At 45.6% G+C, this 18,259-nt stretch overlaps 1 protein-coding gene across 1 annotated transcript; it reads left to right on the top strand.

Annotated features, from left to right (window-relative positions):
* The first annotated feature begins 2,836 nt into the window (after nucleotides 1-2,836).
* Nucleotides 2,837-18,079, top strand: LOC308217402 (serum paraoxonase/arylesterase 2). Its single transcript, XM_080610462.1, has 9 exons — nucleotides 2,837-2,968; nucleotides 6,925-6,995; nucleotides 11,718-11,773; nucleotides 12,644-12,809; nucleotides 13,962-14,088; nucleotides 14,907-15,107; nucleotides 15,767-15,848; nucleotides 16,377-16,505; nucleotides 17,434-18,079. The coding sequence occupies exons 1-9, from the start codon at nucleotides 2,895-2,897 to the stop codon at nucleotides 17,590-17,592; spliced, it is 1,065 nt and encodes a 354-aa protein (XP_080466588.1). The 5' UTR covers nucleotides 2,837-2,894; the 3' UTR covers nucleotides 17,593-18,079.
* The last annotated feature ends 180 nt before the right edge of the window (nucleotides 18,080-18,259 follow it).

Here is an 18,259-nt window from a genome sequence, read left to right on the forward strand (position 1 = left end):
GAGTGCCCCAAAGGCAAAGAGCTCAGGAGAATTCATAACAGACCCAATTGCAGCCAGTGGGTTGTTTTCCAGCATTGCTGCAGCCACTCAGCCAGACCATGGGGTGCTGGGGACGAGAAACCTCACCAGATGCTAAGAGTGCCAATGGGCAGGCCCCAGGCTGGCTGGAATTGTGTTGAGGAGGTAAGCTGCTGAGAAACCCAGGCTCTTTCTTCAGTCAAGGGTGACTTGATGAGCTGAGACTTCAAGGGAGATTCACTCCATCTACCTTCAGGCATCCACACAGCAGATTTCTGCACTTGAATTAGTCACTGTAGGCTCCTGCGCAGAGAAATGGCCACTTCTGAGGGAAGATTTCTTGATCTATTTTAGGCACCTTTCATGTGAATTGCTATCTTAAAGGAACTTTTCCTGCCCTGACTATACAGGATGCCTAGGTAGCTTGACATCAGTGAAACGTATCGTAAGGCACAACTCACTTCAAGGGAAGACAGGAAAGTACTTGGAAAATAAACCTGTTAAGTGTTACTAAATATGTAAAGCTCATCATACTGAGCTGAAAATAATTAGTAGCTGGGAAAGAAACTTGGGGGTTTATGCAACTTGACCCCCATTTCTTTACTCTTCCCTATGCTCCTGTCTACTGCATCTGTTGGCTGTTGAGCTAATGAACACAGTAGGGGCATTCTTACAGTCTTATGACTAGCTGTGATTTCTCTATCTTCTCTGTAGGCATTTACATTTTAGCAGATAAACTGCACCCACCTCATGCCAGAATTGAGACCCAGACAGTAAGCAGTATGTGCTCTTGCAAATTAAACTGTGGTGTAAATAAATAAATGAAAAATGCTATGACAGCAAAGCAGTGCTGCAGCAAGCGGAGATAAGAAATCATCCTTGTGTAAGTTGGCAGAATTTTGGGGTATTTGATCATGGGTCAGTTTACACAACACCAGTCTGGCTGGTGACAAACAGGGTACCCCTGTCTCAAAGAGGGGAAGGATCTTTGCACAGGAGTTAGCCAGGTTCATTGAAAGAGCTTTAAACTAGATTTGGAGGGGGAAAGGGATAAAACCAGGCTGGCTAGAGACAAGCCTGGGGGCAGCATGCGGATGTTTTGAGGGACAGCATGCTAGGGAAGGCCTCTGTTTTGCCACCTCCGTGGAAGTAGGGGATAGAAATCCACGCGACAGCAAAGACACAAGGGTAACTGATGTGCTAGAAACAACAGAAGCACCTCAGAATGGTCATGTAGGAATTAGGTCTTCTTCCCCTCTTCATCCCCCCCCAAAGGGAAACATAGTGACATAGGATGAGGAAAAGGCTGTGGTACGTAATGCCAGGAAGGTTATGGAGCAGATCATTTTGAGTGCCATCATGCAGCACGTACATGACAACCAGTCAGGATGGGTTTATGCAAGGCAGGTCCTGCTTGACTAATGTGATCTGTGACAAGGTTATCCACTTAATGAATGAGGGAAAGGTTGTGGATGTTGTCTACCAAGACTTTAGCAAAGCCTTTGAGACTGTTTCCCACAGCACTGTTATGGAGAAACTGGGTGCTCACGGCTTGGATGGGTGTACTCTCCACTGGGTAACAAAACAGGCTGGATGAGACTACACCCGGAGTGCTGGTAAATGGAGATAAACGCAGCCGGTGTGGTGTTCCTCAGGGCTCAGGAGTGGGGCCAGTTGTGATTAATATCTTTATCAATGACCTGGACAAGGAGAACAGATGGACCCTCAGTAAATTTGCAGACGACACCAAGTTTTAGTGTTCATAGAGAAGGCAAAGCCCATGGCTATAGGAGGATTGGCAGCATTATAAAATGCTAGCATCTGAGCTGTGGCTATTGAACTTTATCATCCCCAAACTTTGAACACTGCTACCCACCCACCCCGCCACGTACTTCTAGGATTGAAGCAGACTTCATTAGTGAGATTTGTACACACAGGAAAAACAAACAGAGAAACTAATAACTCCCTCCCCCCAAGAAAACTCTCAGCTACCTAATATTCTAAAGTAATCAAGGGCCAGAAAGAGGAAAAGAGGTATTCCAAAACTGACGGGGAAAGGCATTTTAGAGTGCCCCTTCTTCCACAACGCACCTTACTTGACATGTTACTGAGTGTGGAGAATCTCCCTGGCCTCAAGACCAAGCGCAAGAAGAGCAGAGAAGCACTTTTTAGTGATTTCTCAGTCTTTCAGAAAAGCTCAAAGGAATGTGAGCCTTGCAGGTGTGGGCATTCACTGTACAGAAGAGGGAAACATAACTGCTGAGGGAGCATCCACCAAAGCATGTTCCCCAGAAAAGCAGAAAGCACATGGAGGCCAGTGCTGCAGCTGATGCAAAAGCAGCTTGCTGCATGGAGGAACCCCCGAGTCCCGAAGGTGGGCTCTGTAGCTCTTTTCCTGCATGGAGAGGAAAGCTGTTGGTAGGAGTGTGGCAGTGAGAGCAAGCGTAATTTCCACGGGGAAACTTTGGTATTAGTGCACAGGTATGAGCATGTATATCTTAGTCTAGTACATGGATTACTTGTACATTCTGCATCACATAGTCTGTGTCTGACACACCTATTTTTATACAGTAGGTATGTTTTTTATAGCAGAAACTGGAACTTACTCCACCTGCCTTAGCCTACAGAGCGTGCACCGGCTCTGCCGCCTCCTTGGCCCGTCGTCCCCCTGCCCCTGGACCCGGCACTGGCGGCCCGGGGCCCCAGGCCGACAGAACCCGCTTCGCAGGGGAGGTTACGCGCTTCCGCCGCCGGGCTGGGCGGGCCGGGCCGCTGTGCTCGGGGGGGCGGGGTGCGGGCGGTCTCTGCAGCGCCGTGCCCCGGGGCGGCCCGCGGCGGAGCGGGCAGCGCGGAGGGGCGCGAAGCTGCGGGCGGCCATGGGGAAGCTGCTGACGGTGGCTCTCGTCGGGATAGCGGCAGCCTTGGCGGTGGAGCGGCTGCTGGCCTTTCGGTGAGCCGGACGGGGCGCGGCGGGGGCGAGCTGCGGTGCCCGGATGGAGCGGTCGATCACTGGGGGTGTGGGCAGCCGGGACCGGACCCCGAGCGGTATGGGCTGCGGGGTGTCGGAGCTGCGGGCCCCGGTGCCGGCGGTGCGGGATGCCCGCACGTGTGCACCCGTACTCGGCACTTCGGCTCCTTATCTGGGACGTAACTTCAGCGAGTAGCTGCTGTTGCACAAACATGGTTATGGCCAAAGGGGAAGGGTTCATCATCAGCATCATCGCCAGCACTGTTGCCATGAAGAGAAGCGGCTTTCTCCAGAGAAAACTAGGCACTTGCTCAGCAGTGCCCTTCTCGTCCTCTGTCAGGCATAAACTAACTTAAGGAGCATTTGGCCAGTGGAAATGCCTATTGTGGTAACGGGCATGTGAAATATTCCCCAGGAAGATGCTGGTGAGAGGGTGCCCTGAGGCAGGGGGGCTGGTACCTCTGTTTTTGCAGAGGGCTGTGCCAAACCTGGTATCTGCAAGTTGACCTCATCTCCTGCTGACTGACGAAACAGTAAGTGGAAATCAGGTTGCCAGAAACCTGCTATTTGCTCTCGAAGCTGACCTCTGGATAACAATAGCCCCTGTGTACATGAGGTTTCCTCTGGAGGAGCATGGAATTCTGTGATTGTAAGTTGGGACCTCGCTCACTGTGAGCTAAAATACCCAGCCATATCATGCTCCATATCATACACCTCATATCATGAGGTGCGAATGTGAACACTGTTAGAGCAGCTTCTGTCCTGAAAGCTACTAAATACATCACTGGTTGTTTCAGGCCAGAAAAGTGATGATGAGTTATTGTGTTGCAAGGCAGCTATGCCATTATAATTTTGCTCATGTCCACAAGGACTCCAAATGCCTGACTTCAAAGCAGTGACATCCAGTTAATTAGTCTTTGGGTAGATAGTAGTTACAGCTAATTACAGAAGGAGGGCTATACTCCTTGGACCCAGGTAGCTGGCATGGATGTGTCCGCATGTTGCATGAAATCCACCTCAAGCATTAGTGATAACCACGGTGGTAACGGGACCCTCCTGCCCTGGAGCTGCACAAGCTGGAAAACACACCCCAAGCTGTACTGGTGTGAGCCATTTCAAAGCGCTGTGAAGAGGAGGGACGCCACATCCCCTCCAAATCAAATGAACAAATGCAATATTGGGAATCTGGTAAAGCAAATAGAAACAGGATCCCCATGTCTCCATAGCTCTTTGAGTTTTTACTGTGTTGTGTTTTCAGCAAACTGCAGCATCGCAGCAGTCTTCAGAGGGTTGCAGAGTTTGGAAACACACAACTTTAGATCACACAGTACTCTAAGATCATTTAACACGGTCTTGGGAGGAGAAACTGTGGGTAGTGTTAACTCCTGCCAGGCCTCTCTGTTACCCATCCCCCAGAAGGCAGGAAGCCAGCAAAGACTCGTTGCTGTTCCTTCTGAGATTGGTGTATTGGGTCTGTATAGTATGACACGAATCCCTGAAATGAAAAAAAAGCTCGAAGAATTGTTACAGATCTCTTACAAACTTAGTTCTTCCTATATTGGGTCGGTTTATGCATCTATTATACTGTTGATAGCTACCAGATGTACTGGAGTAGGGTGCGTGCAGCAGAAAACAGGTGAAGTTCTATGTGTTACAAACTGAAACTGCACTGATTCCTCCTTGGGCATTTTATATTTCTAATTCTTCTTCAAAGAAAGGTCCGAGCTAATTTATAAATCTTGAATGTGAATTACACTGTGTTACTGTTTTTCTCAGGACAATATGCACATGGTGTTATAGTTCGTTTCTATGTATGTATATTTACGCACACAGTGTTACCATTTCATAACGCTGTGTACCAATACAGCTCAGCTTGCATGCTAGGTTCAAAACTGCAGCGTGCTTCCAGAAGGATGCCGACGGTTTCAAAAGAGTTGGGAGCCAAAACAAAAGTAGGAGGTGATTTTCATTCCTGTCAGGGGAAAAAGCCCTCAGAGATCCTGGACTGGTTAGGCTAGAGGAGAGGAAAGCTGAAAGAGAGCGAGGTCGTTGAATATGCAACAGGTTGCTGCTGAAGTCAGGGGAATGCCTGTGGTCTGTGCCCCATGAAGCAGGACAGCGAAGACTGAAACTGGAAAGAGGAACTGGGTGGGAAAAGGTGCTGTGCACTGGGGTGGCACCCAGTCGCAAAATTCCTGCTTTTTTCGGAGTTGCATGCCCCGCAGTTTTCAGGTTCACTGTGTTTTTAGCATGCCCAGTTAGTTATCTAGGCCATCTGGCTTAGGAGCTGAGACTGTCTGAGCTAGATAAACTGTCACATTTTGGAAAAGCCTCTGTATATGCTGCAGGCTTGTGACCAGCGTCCTTTTGAATTACTCTCATTCCAGCCCATAAAGTGTTTTGCTGGGAATGTTGTCGGGATATCATTGTCCCTTGTTGGCTGCTGGCTGAGTTCCTGCTGTGCTTTTGGCTCTGGGTGGCTTGCAGTCTGCCCAGGAAAAGCTGGAGCAAATAGGAAAGGGAGAAGCCCTAAGCAGGCATCAGTGCAAGCTCAGGGCATGATCACCCCAAGCCACCCTTGGGGCGCAGTAGGTTTGGCTGTGCCGGGGGGGTGAGGGGGGAGCTGAGATCCCCTCTGTGCTGCCTGTGGTCCGGGAGCCAGTGTAATTCTCTGTCAGGGCTCCTGAGCTGTGGGAGAGGGCTTGGGAGAATTTAACTTGGCTCCTTTCCCTTGATGTCCTCTGCCCTTTTTACCCTTTTTCTTCCTTTTTTTGTGGCCTTATTTATGTTAAGAACCTGTATCTGTGGTACAGCACTGGAGCAATTTACAATTCATAATTAAGTGATTAAAAACCAGTCAGGGCTGACATACCGTAACTGCTCAGCTGTATAACATATTTTTCATACCACAGACTGATACTGCTCTTTAGTTTATGTTTATGCCTAAAACTATGACATAAACATGGCTATGTTTTGCTATGGAATCTTTGCATTCAGAATTTCCTGTGGTTGGAGCAAGTACAGCCTCAACACGTGTGTATGATGGGCATGCGAAGGAACAACTGTGTTAGTTTAAATGCTTTCTTTTTGGGGAAAAAGAAAGGAAGAAATATTCTAGTATGCCAGCTTGACATTTTTACATAGAAACACAACATGTTTTCTTATGGCACTGCAGACCAGCATGGTCAAACACAGCAATCCTGGTGGTGAGGTGCCTTTTATGTAGAATTGTAGATGACTTGGAATGGAGGAGGTGGAGAAATAGAAACTCATGTGTAGCTACCTGTCTGTATCTGCTTGTCCAGTAAAGGAAGAGCCAGCGGTCAGATTTTGTGGGCATTCAGCACTGCTGAAGGTTGATGCTCTGGGTAGGTACCAGGAGAGAAGAGAATGGGGCAGGGTTAATTGCTGAAAATCGTACTACCAAGTCCTACCTGTTGTTGCTGCCTTGCAACAATGCTATCGTTGCGTTTGAATGCGTCTAAGAAATGAAGAAAGTGCAACTGCTGATGGCCTGGTCGCCAAAAATAGCCAGTGGGTTGGGGTAGAAGGTTGCCCTCTCCTCATCTGAAATGCTGGTTCTAACTGCGGGGTGCTGCTATATTTAGGTGGCTGAAACCTGAAGAAAAAGTGGCTATGTTATTTTATCATTTGAACCACAGTGGGTCTTGAAAGACTGTTCCTGAAGCTCATGAACAAAGTCAGGTTCCTGAAGTTACTCAGTGTAGGAGAACCACTTAATCCCTGGACATGTGTAACCATCTCAGTGATTTGGAGCAATTGCTGTTGTCAGTTCTGGGGTTTGCTTATTCAGTGTTTTACTGGCTGTTTTGTTGCCGTGATATGGCAGACATTAAAATGAGGTTAAAGCTACGCTAGGAATGTTACCTGTTCTAAAACTGGCTGTGTGCTGTTAACCCCGCTCTTTCCTCTTGCAGGAACAGGCTCAATGCTTCACGGGAAATAGCCCCAGTAACCCTCCCGAACTGCCGGCTCATTAAAGGGATTGGTACGTGCTGAAAATAACCGAGTGCATTGCTTTTGTCCAGCCTTATTTTGCAACTGCTTCTGAAAGCCAGCTTCCAAGCCTGATCCTCTAAAGAAAGTGCTAATTTGGCTTTCATTTGTTACTTGGACTTTGAGGTAGGGAGAAACTGAGGGAAGAAAATTGTATTGAAAACCTAGCTAGTTTGGTATAGCACTTCTTGCCTTTGGTATTAGCATTTCTGCTCCATGTCTTTGCAAGTGAGTACCTTGCACACACTTGTCATTTGCTAAGGCACTCAGGAAATTATTTGGCTATAGGTGAGGGTGTGCTAGCTGTTCAGGCGGGCACCTACAGGTGGCTGTCAGCTAGTGACAGATTGAAGCCAGGACATGCTGCAAGGGTGGAAGCTTTTGGAAGCAGACTCAGGCATGTGCTGAAGGAGAGGCTGCTAAATGACGACCAGGATCCCCTGCCTTAGTGCCTCATTTTGCAGAGATTTAGGAGCAGACTGGTGCCACCCCATGCAAACAGCAGGCAGGAGCTCGGTGCAGTTGTGCAATGCAGCTGCGTGGTTTCCAAGAGCAAGGGGGTCATATTTGTCTTCTTAGTATGGTTTGTGAAGAGGTTTTAACACTGGCTGTAATGTTGACTTTGTACTGTGGGTCATGTGTTCATCACACAGCAATGTTTCTAGTTTGTATTTTCTTTTCCTTTAGGTTAACCAGAGTATGAAATGGATGGTTTCACAATTGATAACTTATTTGTGTCTCCCTTTCCTCCAAATTCTGATTTTTGAACTTAACACAGGTTTAATAGCTGGGGGGTTTCTCTTCCTTAATATTTTCTCAAATGTCTTGAATTCTGTTGAAATTTGCCTGGATTTTGCATGTGTCATTGGGTGAGATTTGCCTTTGAGCTTGCTGAGTCACTGTGTTGATTTCATAAATCTTGCTTCTCCCTTATGTCAGGCATCAAACATCTTTGCAAAGTCAAATTACTGCCATGAACGAGCATGAGTAGAGTTCCTTTGCCTGAGATTGTGTGATGAAGAAATTGCATTTGAAAAAACTTTCAGGTCTTCTAGATTGAGCTATAATTTACTCATACAAGAGACTGAACAATGATGGTGATTTTCAAAAATAATTTCTGAGTAATTGGCTTAAGCATATCACTATTGCAGTCCTCACAAGACTTTTCGCAACATGATTGCCCTGTTGAGGAAAGAAGGAAAGCTGGAAATTGCTAATACAGTTGTGTTTAATTTTCAGACAGTATCTCATTTTTGGTGGCTGACATTTACATGGAGATGAGGTGAATTCTGAGAACCTGGCTGTGCTCAGACGTGGCAGTGGATCAATTTACAGAGCTTCATTTCTGCTTCTCACTGGGCTCTCATAGCAGTGTCCCTTCATATGGAACTCTGCACCTTGCCTTGCCTTTGCTCTATTGTTTGCTGCTCCTCGGAAAAGTTAAAATGCCAAAAAATAATTCAGCGGAAAGACAAATAACAAAGGATTTGTGGAAACTTAAAAGTTGCATGTTCGTGCAAATGTCTTCCAAAATTCATTTCCTGTGGGTAAAGGGAGTTATATTACCCAGGGAGACCAAGAAGCCCTAAAGTCTGAATGCTGCCTAGGTAGCACTATTCAGACGGGGGGTTTTGCTGTACTCAGCTATGTAAGGTTGCTCCTGTGGGTGACTTTGTGTAAAGATATCTTTCTACATGGATATCTTGGCCTCCTGGGCCTTTTTCTTGAGTAAAGAAATCTGTCTTTATGTTTGAAACAGTCCTTCTGAACTGTTAAGTGGGACATAGGTAATGAGCCGGATCAGCTCTGAACAAAATAATCTTGTAGTATCCATTTTGTATATAAAAGAACAAGAATCTGGTACAGCCTAGTATAATTATGTTGAAAGCAATGCATCCATAGTAAAGCAAGCAAACTCAGAGTAGGTGGAAAAACTCTCTAGTGTACCCTTTTCTGTCTGCTCAATTCCATCCTTTCTGTATCTCTGTTTATTAAGACTTTGATCTGTTCTGCTTTTTGAGTATTGTGCAGTGTAAGCACAGATGCAAACACTGAACAAACCGATAAAAAAGTGCAGCTTGTCCTAACCCTCATTTCACAAATAGGTAGGAAAGTCTGTGTTTGTAGAATGAACAGTATCTTCTGAATTTTACTGGTGTCTAATCGTGTTACTGGTTTATAATAAAATAACTGTGCTAACTCCAAAAGTTGAAGAAGCTACTATAAAAATTGCTAGAAATACTTGCATCTTAGAGCAATTCATGGGATATAGGTGAAAGTCATTTGGTTTTGGACATGAAATCCAGGTTGGTTTATTGTTAGATGCACCTGTGGAATACATCATACTAAGATAAAATAAAGAAGAGGAGAAAAGCCCCAAACATTTCTGCGGTAGGCAGTAATTTTTCTTGGTATCATTTTTTGGTTTTAAGCATCTCAGATAATCCCATGAATTGTATCTCAGTGGTACAATTTCGCAGTACAGTGTAGATAACAGATACCTCATAAATCAGGTATTAGTTCTCCTGTCCCATATAGGGCCTGCAACAGCAGCCGAGAGCCCTCCCAAAATGGGGCCCACAGGGAGAGCCCCAGAACTTCCCTGTGTCCAGCTGTGTGTCTCCCTCCCCTCCTTGCTGCCTCGGCAGTGCCAGCTCAGTGGGATTGAGCTGAATCAGCATTTCACTGCTCTTCCAACAGTGCTCGCTCTCTTTCCCACATACCAGGACGTGGCTGAGAAGTGGCCAAAATGTACTTTGCTGGGCGGTTTCTTTCAGAGTAGTTGGGTGCAGGGCTCTGGTTATCCCCCTTCCACCAGAAACCTGTGGGTTTTAAATACCTGCTCCCAATTAGCCTGCTCATCCTTCCGCTTGGCAGCCTCACTGATTCAGTAGCCATAAATGATTATATCTCTGTTTATATCTCTGTATTCAGTCACCAGAGTGCTCTGCTAGTAAAAGCTGTCTGTCCAGCTCACGTCACCGTGGCAGTTGAGCATCTTCTCAGCATTTATTTATATTGTTACCTTTGCAGCAGTCCTGAGAAGTGGGGAATTGCTGCTGATCCCGTATTATAAATGAGCCCAGACTTGGAGAGACCAAGAGCTGGGGCAAAGAAAAGGAGCTTTTTGCTGAAGCCAAGGCATGAGCTAAGCTGAAAAAAACCCAACCCAAATTCAGAATTTTAGTTGGGAAATGCAGGTTCTGAGTGTCTCTGGGCACATCAGTGCACGTGTCTGCCTCCTCCCCTAGCCCAGTCACAATTTAGGACCCAAACCCAGGTTGGCTCCCACCCAAAATGCATCTTCAGACCTTTGCTCTTCTGAAGGCAGAGATGCTCTGCTTTTTAGTGTAGTGGGGTGGAGTAGGGGTTTGCTGAGACTGAGGAGGAGTTAGCCCTGTCCCTGTCCCCCGTCCGTACAGCAAAAGTCGTGACACCACATCTCCCCAGAGCTGAGCTGGAGAAGGACTTGCCTGGAGGGGCGAATTTGGGGATCTGGTTCCTCTGCACAAGGGCTGTTTGGCGGCCTCAGGATGAATTACAGCCTGGCAGAATTAGTGTGGGCTAAGTAAGGGCTGCATAAAAGCAAATAGTAAACCAGCTCAAATTTGAAGGCACTTCCTTGGGAGGAAGTGCCAAGGTGCTCTTATGTCCAAGCAGGAGAGGGTGTGAAGAGATGGGACAGGCTGGGTGGAAAACCTTTGTGCTGGTGGCTCTGTTAAAGAAAACAGGCAGAAGAGTTTCCTCCTTTAGGCAAACGCTCTGTGTGGGTTTAATCCAGCCATTGTCTGGAAGGTGGCTTGTGAGGAATGCTGTTTGTGTTGGTGATTTGGAGAAGAGAGGGTAGGCTTCTCAGGGGAGTGGCGGAAATGTGGGATGGCAAATGTACTTCAGCACCAGACTAAAAGCTCTGTGTAGAATGGTTGGTCAAGGCCTAAAGTTGTTCTAGTGTTCTTACTAAATGATTTTATATTTTATATTCTATATTTTATATTTTATAGTCCATAGGTCATATTTTATATTTATTATTTTGTATTTTATTTTATAAATTTAATATAATTTAATTTTTTAAATTTAATTTACTTTTATTTTCTTTATTTTATATTCCTAGTAGGGAAAACTATTACAGGAGCTACAGGAACTGACAATATTGGAAATTATTACCTGCAATTAAAAGTGTGGTCTAATTGTTAAAGCCCTTAGCTGTTAAAGATATACTAGGTTCTGAGTCACTTGAGAGCTTTAACTAAATATTTGCCAATCCTTCTTAGTGAAATTTCTCAGCTCAGCCAGGAGAATTAGTGTGTGCAATTCCCAGAGCTGCCTTATGCAAGCATGTAGGCTGAGTGATGGGTATGGTCCTGCCCTGGAAATCTCATCGTCTGCACTAATTGCTTGCTGCAGAATACTATTGTCAAAAGGGGGTGATTCATCCCACACTGCCACAGGGCACACAGAGCTGGCTGAGAGACTGGGCACTGTGGGGGCACCCCTAAATCCCAGAAAGAGATGAACCCCAGTACTGTTTCCTAATCTGTGTGCTGCTGCCTTCTGCTGCCACTTCTTATGCGATGTGATCTTTTCCGCTGAACTTTATCACTTTAGTGATTTCAGAAAGGGATGTTCATGAGAGCTGATTTGTACTAAAAAGGTATTTTTTCAATGGGAAATACTTAATGTTGTCTGAAAAATCCTGCTTATCCCTGTCTTGCAGAAAGTGGTTCAGAAGACATTGACATACTTCCCAATGGACTGGCTTTCATCAGCTCTGTAAGTGCCTATGCCCCTTCCTCTTGCAGGAGCTTGCCTGCTTCCTTATCTACAGAAGCCATAGATGAAAATTGCAGATGGACTCTTTCTTCTACAAGACTGTCTGGCTCCGTAGGAACACCCCAGTACTGTGTGGCCTTAGGTGGCATTTCTTGACTCACCTTAGCTTGGCTTCTGCTTGAGCAAGTCCACTTCTTGACACAAGTGGTAGTGGTGGTGTCTCTGACACGTGTAGCCTATTTTGCTGGCTTGATTGTCCATGTAATCTTCAATTCCTTCCGTGTTGCTTCCTTGAAATCTCCCTTGTTAGGGTGTGTTAACTCTTTACCTTTAAAAAAAAATTGGATTTTGTGTATTGATTTGGTTGTTGCCGATGTTTTCTTTTTGGCCTCTGGGAAGTAGGTTTTCAAGCTTTTCTTTGCAATCAGGATGGCTAGCGATTACTTTCTAAAACAAAAGCTGATGTTTTGAGCTACATGTTGCGGGGATAACCCAGAGAATGATAACGTTGCAAAGTTCATGCCAGAAATTGTGAGCTGTCACGCTGATGCTGTTCCCCATGGCTTTACCATGCTGGATGCAATCGGTGGTGCCGTACTTCCAGTTTGGCACACAGGAGCACCCACCCAGGTGCTTGGTGGTGCCTTGGGCATGGCACACTATGCCCTCCACACAGCTTGCTCCCTCCGTGCTGCAGTTCAGGGCTCGCCAAAGACAGCAGAGCCAGCCCCTCTATCTCCATCACAGCATGGTGTGCTGAAGCAGAGGGACATCCTGGTGTGTGCTTGAAAGCCCAAACAAGGCTCCAGCGTTTTCAGGCCTGTGATGCTTCCTGTTACCTTTGATCCAGGAATTATATTGATTTTACAGGGCTTGAAATACCCAGGACTAAAGAGCTTTGCACCAGACAAGCCAGGTGAAATATTTTTGATGGATTTGAATGAAGACAATCCCAGAGCAGTGGAACTGAGAATCAGCCGAGGGTTTGATCTGGCATCTTTTAACCCTCATGGAATCAGCACCTATGTAGACAAAGGTAAAGAGATCTTTAACTTGAAGTGGTGGCAAATCTCGGCCTAAAGAGCACAAGCAGAAATCCCTTTGCAGCCTTGCATTGCACCCCAGTATCCTGTCTTTGCTGGGAGAGAAGAAGGTTTTGGGGCTTTTTATCTTTGTTGGGCTCTTTTCTAGATGTTGGCTACTAAAGCAGACACCTTTGAACGTAATCTAAGGCTGTCTGAGACAGAAGGATGTCCTGCATACTAAAAGGAAAGAAAATATGGGTTAAGTTTGAGGACTTGAAAGCAATGCAAACTTTATTTTACCAGTTTACATCTCTCTTACTCTGAGGTCAAGGGTTTTGAGGAGACACGTGCTTCACTGATGAGTAGTGACCAGAATGAAGACTTCTGTGGCTAAACAGTAAACTCTCAATTCTCTGTACATTACCAAAATCCCTGGTACTCTGTGGCTAAGCCATGTTCTCCTCTCCAAGACATGTTTTCCTATGCCAGGCTCTGACTACCAATAAGGTATCCTTCATGCTCTCCTTCCTCTCTTTCCCCACCCCGTCCTTCACTGGGTATTTTAGCAGAGCAACTAGAAGTCTGCAAACATTAAGAGAAAAAGAACCACTGCTGCAGCTTGACCTGTGTGTCCCTGTACAGCTACCCTTTCAGGGAAGGTGTTGGAGAAATCAGTGGTGGCTAATTTAGAGTCTCACCAGAAGGGCTGGGCAGAACTACAGCCTTACACAGGGTATGGGAGCAGGATGCTCCTTCAGCTTTCTCAAGAGATGAGGTAAATCAACCAAAAAGCCCAAGCCCTCCTTCCCAGCTGACTGACGCTATTTCATGCAGCCACTCACTATAGTGCATCAGATTGCAAAACCTAGTGGCTTGGGCAGGAGGAGGAAGCCATGATTTCTTTCTTCCTTGGTAGAAATAGCAAACGTAGTTTACACAGCAGTTTCCCCCAGAGTGAGCCCAGAGGAAGAGTATCTGGACATCTGGATTCAGTTGCAGAGGCATCCTGCATTACTTTGGTAGTTGCCCTTGCTTTGAAGAGCCGTGAGACAAGTGCACCAAACCCAACATGTGCTGTGTACAAGAGTCTGCTTCAGGGGTGTGTGTGCTCAGCCATACAAACTGTTGCAGAGAATTCAGCTGTTTCCATTTCTTTCTTTAAGACGACACCGTGTACCTCTTTGTTGTGAACCATCCCCATCTGAAGAGCACAGTAGAATTGTTTAAATATGTGGAAGATGACAATTCTCTTGTGCACCTGAAAACCATTCGACACGACCTTCTGACAAGGTACTGGAGCCAAATACTGTCTTCACCCAGAAGAACAAGGCTGCTTTGGTAAAACTCAAAGCAGGATGATTTTTCTTTTAGGGTATTATTAATATGAGGTATTTTCTCTTTAACCAGCTTTCCTGTTTCTCTTATTGATTACTTGTTATCTGTGTAATCGGAAAATGTGTTTCTCCAATCTCTTCTGTAAATGAGACTTTTACTAGTATCACTAAATCAGCCTTAAGTGCCACTGTGACTGATGCAGTGAATTAGCTTGGCATCCATTTCTCCTTCTGTCATGTAACCCACTCTCAGGTCACTGCAGATGTGACTCTTGAGATATTCTATTGTTCTGAATTTGCCACACTGTAAAAACAAACATTTTTATCTTCTTGTTTTGTGGCACACAAAATTTTCTTGGTCTGTACTACTGCAAAATGATTGTAAAATAAAGAGAGCCTGATAGATGAAGTTGTCACAACTCCTACCTGTTCTCTGGTTCCCAGTTGAATATAATCAAAAAAGAGAAGAATTTCCATGGATTTATGGACAGGTAGCCAAATTTCTAGCTGATGCCCTATATATATGCCATCATATATATGATGACCCTGTTCAGGTCTTAGCCGTGCAGAGTCCTGGGTCATGTAAAAGAAAATAGAAGTAAAAAGGATGTAAATATATATGTCTATATAAGGCATCTATGATTACAGCCCCGTTACATCTATGGAATGACCATGTCTCCCATGGTTGGATTCTGGGCAGTCCTAAAATGCTCCTTCATACCTCTCACTTCGTTCTTTTATTGATTTTTCTCCCTGCCTTCTCTTTTCTTTTAGCGTGAATGATGTGGTAGCTGTGGGACCAGACAGCTTCTATGCTACCAATGACCACTACTTTTCCGACTTCATCTTGGTGTTCTTGGAGATGTTCTTGGGTTTAAGTTGGTCAAATGTTGTTTACTACAGTCCTAAAGAAGTGAAAGAAGTAGCAGCTGGGTTTTATTCAGCCAATGGAATTAACATTTCACCTGACAGAAAGTAAGTTTCTGCTTACCTTAGGTTTTGTTTGATCACACAAAAGAATCCTTAAATCCTAGTTTGTACACACAGTACCTCTGTGGTCAAGCGTATGAGGTGGCTCATGTAAGGCAAGGGGCTACCTGTACAATGTAAGTGATACGGAGGGTTTGTAGAACAGAAGTCATGTATCTCAGGCTTCAACTAGCAGCAGTGTTTGCTGCTTTGCGGGGTGGTTCATATGCAGTAAGGTCAAAGATTGCTGCATTTGAACCAGCCAGTACAGCAGTTTGTGTATATTGATTGCAAGGATTGACAGAGCAGGGTTTGTGCCAAGTGGGGAACTCTCCGCAGTGTTAAAGTCTGCATGACTGAAAAGGACCCATTGCTGTGGTGTAGATAGGTGATTGGAATTAAAACACCAGCATTTTTGTGGATCTCACAATCCAAGGCCTGCTTCAGAGTTGTAATGGAACAACTGGCACAGTGTGAAGCTACAATAGTGTCTCAGCAGGTTGGCTTCAGTTCAGTGCCCTGTGGCCTGCTTGTTGTATCTGTTGCTGCATGGGAGCTGAGAGCTGACATTCCTCATGGGAAGAGCTGAGCTTGCAGAGGAGGACCTGGCTGGTTTTGGTGTCTCCTTACTCATACACATTGCTAAGAGGTGCTTTCTTTTGAAGGTTCATCTACATTGCAGATGTATTTGACCATAATGTCCATGTTATGGAAAAACATGCAAATTGGAATTTAACCCATGTGAAGGTAAGGTACTGCTGTTCCATTAATAAAAAGGCATATGTAAATTTTGGACAGATTAGTTCCCATGAACGCTTTCAACCTGATCATGTGTGCAGTTCTGGTCTGGGTGGCTCCTGCTGTGGGTTTGCAGAGGTGCTGTGTGCCCTCTTAAAGAGCTTCAGATCTTCCTGAACTCACACCAGCAACAGAGAGGGATCTTCAGACGTGCTTGTAGATCTGCAGAGGGAGTCTGCCTATGTCAGTGTGGCTCAGATCACAAAGCTCTGACTGAAGTAATCAACACAAGTGTAGGTGTGAATGAGGCAATGGGGGAGCAGCAGGCAGGTTTCCCATGGCACAGAAAGGGGCATGAAGCATCCAGGGGGAAAAGAAAAGTAGCACTTGGTGGGGGGGGAAATATTTCTTAAAAAGTCAGTCTAAGCTATGTCAGATGAGAGTCTTGGGCAAGTCTATTGGTCACGTTATAGTTTGCTTCCAGGACCTCTGATAGCTTTAACTTCCTTTTTCTTGTTTTGCCTCTGCGTCGGATAGAAGCTGCAGCTGGACACTCTGGTTGATAATTTGTCTGTTGACCCTTCCACTGGAGACATCTGGACAGGATGTCATCCCAATGGGATGAAGCTCTTCTACTACGATCCTGAAAATCTGCCTGCTTCTGAGGTGCCTTTTGTGAAACGTCGCTGGTCTCTCAGCTATGTCTGTGCCAGAAAGTTGCTCTGTTCAAATCACCCTGGTGTAACTTAACTCTGCATTGCACAGAGAAGTGCCTGCCCAGCCTTTGTGAAAGCAAAGACCGAGCTGTCTTCCGGCTTACAGCTTCTGCTCTCAAGTGGAAAGCCAGAACAACATTTACCCACTAACAAACACCTCTTCAGATCCTTAGGAGACAACTGAATAATTTCCACCCGGTAGCTGAGTCATTATGGACTCCTCGGTCTGCTTTCTGTGCGGCTGTGGCTGTGCAATCACATTTAGATGAACAGTAATTACCGAGCCAGCACCTCTTTCCAAACAAAAAGTAGTTGACTGAGCGCAAAGCATGACCAGAAACGTTCACACTGGAATGATTTATCTGTGCAAGTGTGGCTCATCAGTAGGTGACACTGTAATTCTTCTTTCCTTCTGAAATCAATGAGGTACTGGTATCAGAGCGCTAGTACAGGTGGCTGGTTGGTACCTGTTTGATTTCAGCCTTGTCTGAGGCTTCCCATAAGACACATTTCAAAACTGTCACGTTCCATAGCAGTAGATTTATGGTACCAGGCAGTTGTTTACTCTCTGGAAAAGGAGTGAAAATAAGAAGGTATTAAGTAACTCTTAGGCTGGAAAAACATCACATTCCTAGTGTCTTGCTTACATACCGAGGTAGAGTCTCTGTTGCACAACCACTTAAAATAATAATCAGTGTTCAGGGACCATGCTTCACGGGAGCAGAATTGTGTCCCTGTAACAGGGATCACTTGGCTGCAGTTAGCAGCAGCTGATCAATGTAATCCATGTCTTTAAGTTAACATACCGATGTTCCCTCCATCCATGGAGAATTCTCATCTGCGGCCGTCTCAGCAGCTGTATCCCCCTCCTCCGGCAGGTCCTGCGCATCCAGAACATCCTCTCGGAAGAGCCTGTGGTGACACGTGTCTATGCCGACAATGGCTCCGTGCTGCAGGGAAGCTCCGCGGCATCCATCTACGAGGGAAAACTGCTCATCGGCACAGTCTTCCACAGAGCTCTCTACTGTGAGCTATAGCTCGCCGCGGTAAGATCTGCTGAAGTGGGAAGGATTTAGTTCCTTGGGAACTCACTTAGTCTCTGCTAGACTTGCTAACAACAAGACTGTTCCAATAAAGGTAACTAGAATCATGGAAATGTATCTTAGTCTTCCTCTCCAAAATGAGAGTTTTATGCCATAGTCAGGGAAATTGAAGGTGAGGAATTAGCTTATTTGTGCAATGGGAAGGACCCTGTGCCGGTAACAAAGGGTAACCGTGAAATTCAAGTTCAGATTACAGATGGCTAAACTGTCAGACACTGAATTATCTGTTGCTACTGGAGTTGTGGGTGTTGTTTGTTTGTTGTTTTTTCCCCCAGAAAAGACTGATTTTGTAAATGAGAATTGCTGACTGCCAGTGTGGTGTGCTTTCTTGTCACCGACCCCTGGCCTGGCACTGTGCTGAGGGTCCTCCTGTCAGCTTTCCCTAATGCTTCTGAAATAATTGGAAGGAGAATAAATGTTACTTCAGTCTCATTTCTTCCCTCTTCCCCCTTTAAGGTATTTTCTACCATCACTTCAGTTCCATAAATTTGCCTTAATCCTACTGCAAAAGAAAAGGGTGCCGCTTGGGAGTGGTTTCTTACTGAGTCGCCCAAAGGGAGTTTAAAAAAGCCCTTTTTTACTTAAAGAGTGGGGAACAACT

Source organism: Psittacula echo (assembly GCF_963264785.1).
Source record: "Psittacula echo genome assembly, chromosome: 2".
NCBI classification, from domain to species: domain Eukaryota; kingdom Metazoa; phylum Chordata; class Aves; order Psittaciformes; family Psittacidae; genus Psittacula; species Psittacula echo.

Excerpts from the sequence above, each read along its gene's own strand:
- LOC308217402 (XM_080610462.1), top strand. The coding sequence starts at position 2,895 with ATGGGGAAGCTGCTGACGGTGGCTCTCGTCGGGATAGCGGCAGCCTTG. Across the intron at positions 2,969-6,924 it reads GAGCGGCTGCTGGCCTTTCG|GAACAGGCTCAATGCTTCAC; the intron begins GTGAGCCGGACG and ends TTCCTCTTGCAG. Across the intron at positions 15,108-15,766 it reads AACATTTCACCTGACAGAAA|GTTCATCTACATTGCAGATG; the intron begins GTAAGTTTCTGC and ends TTTCTTTTGAAG.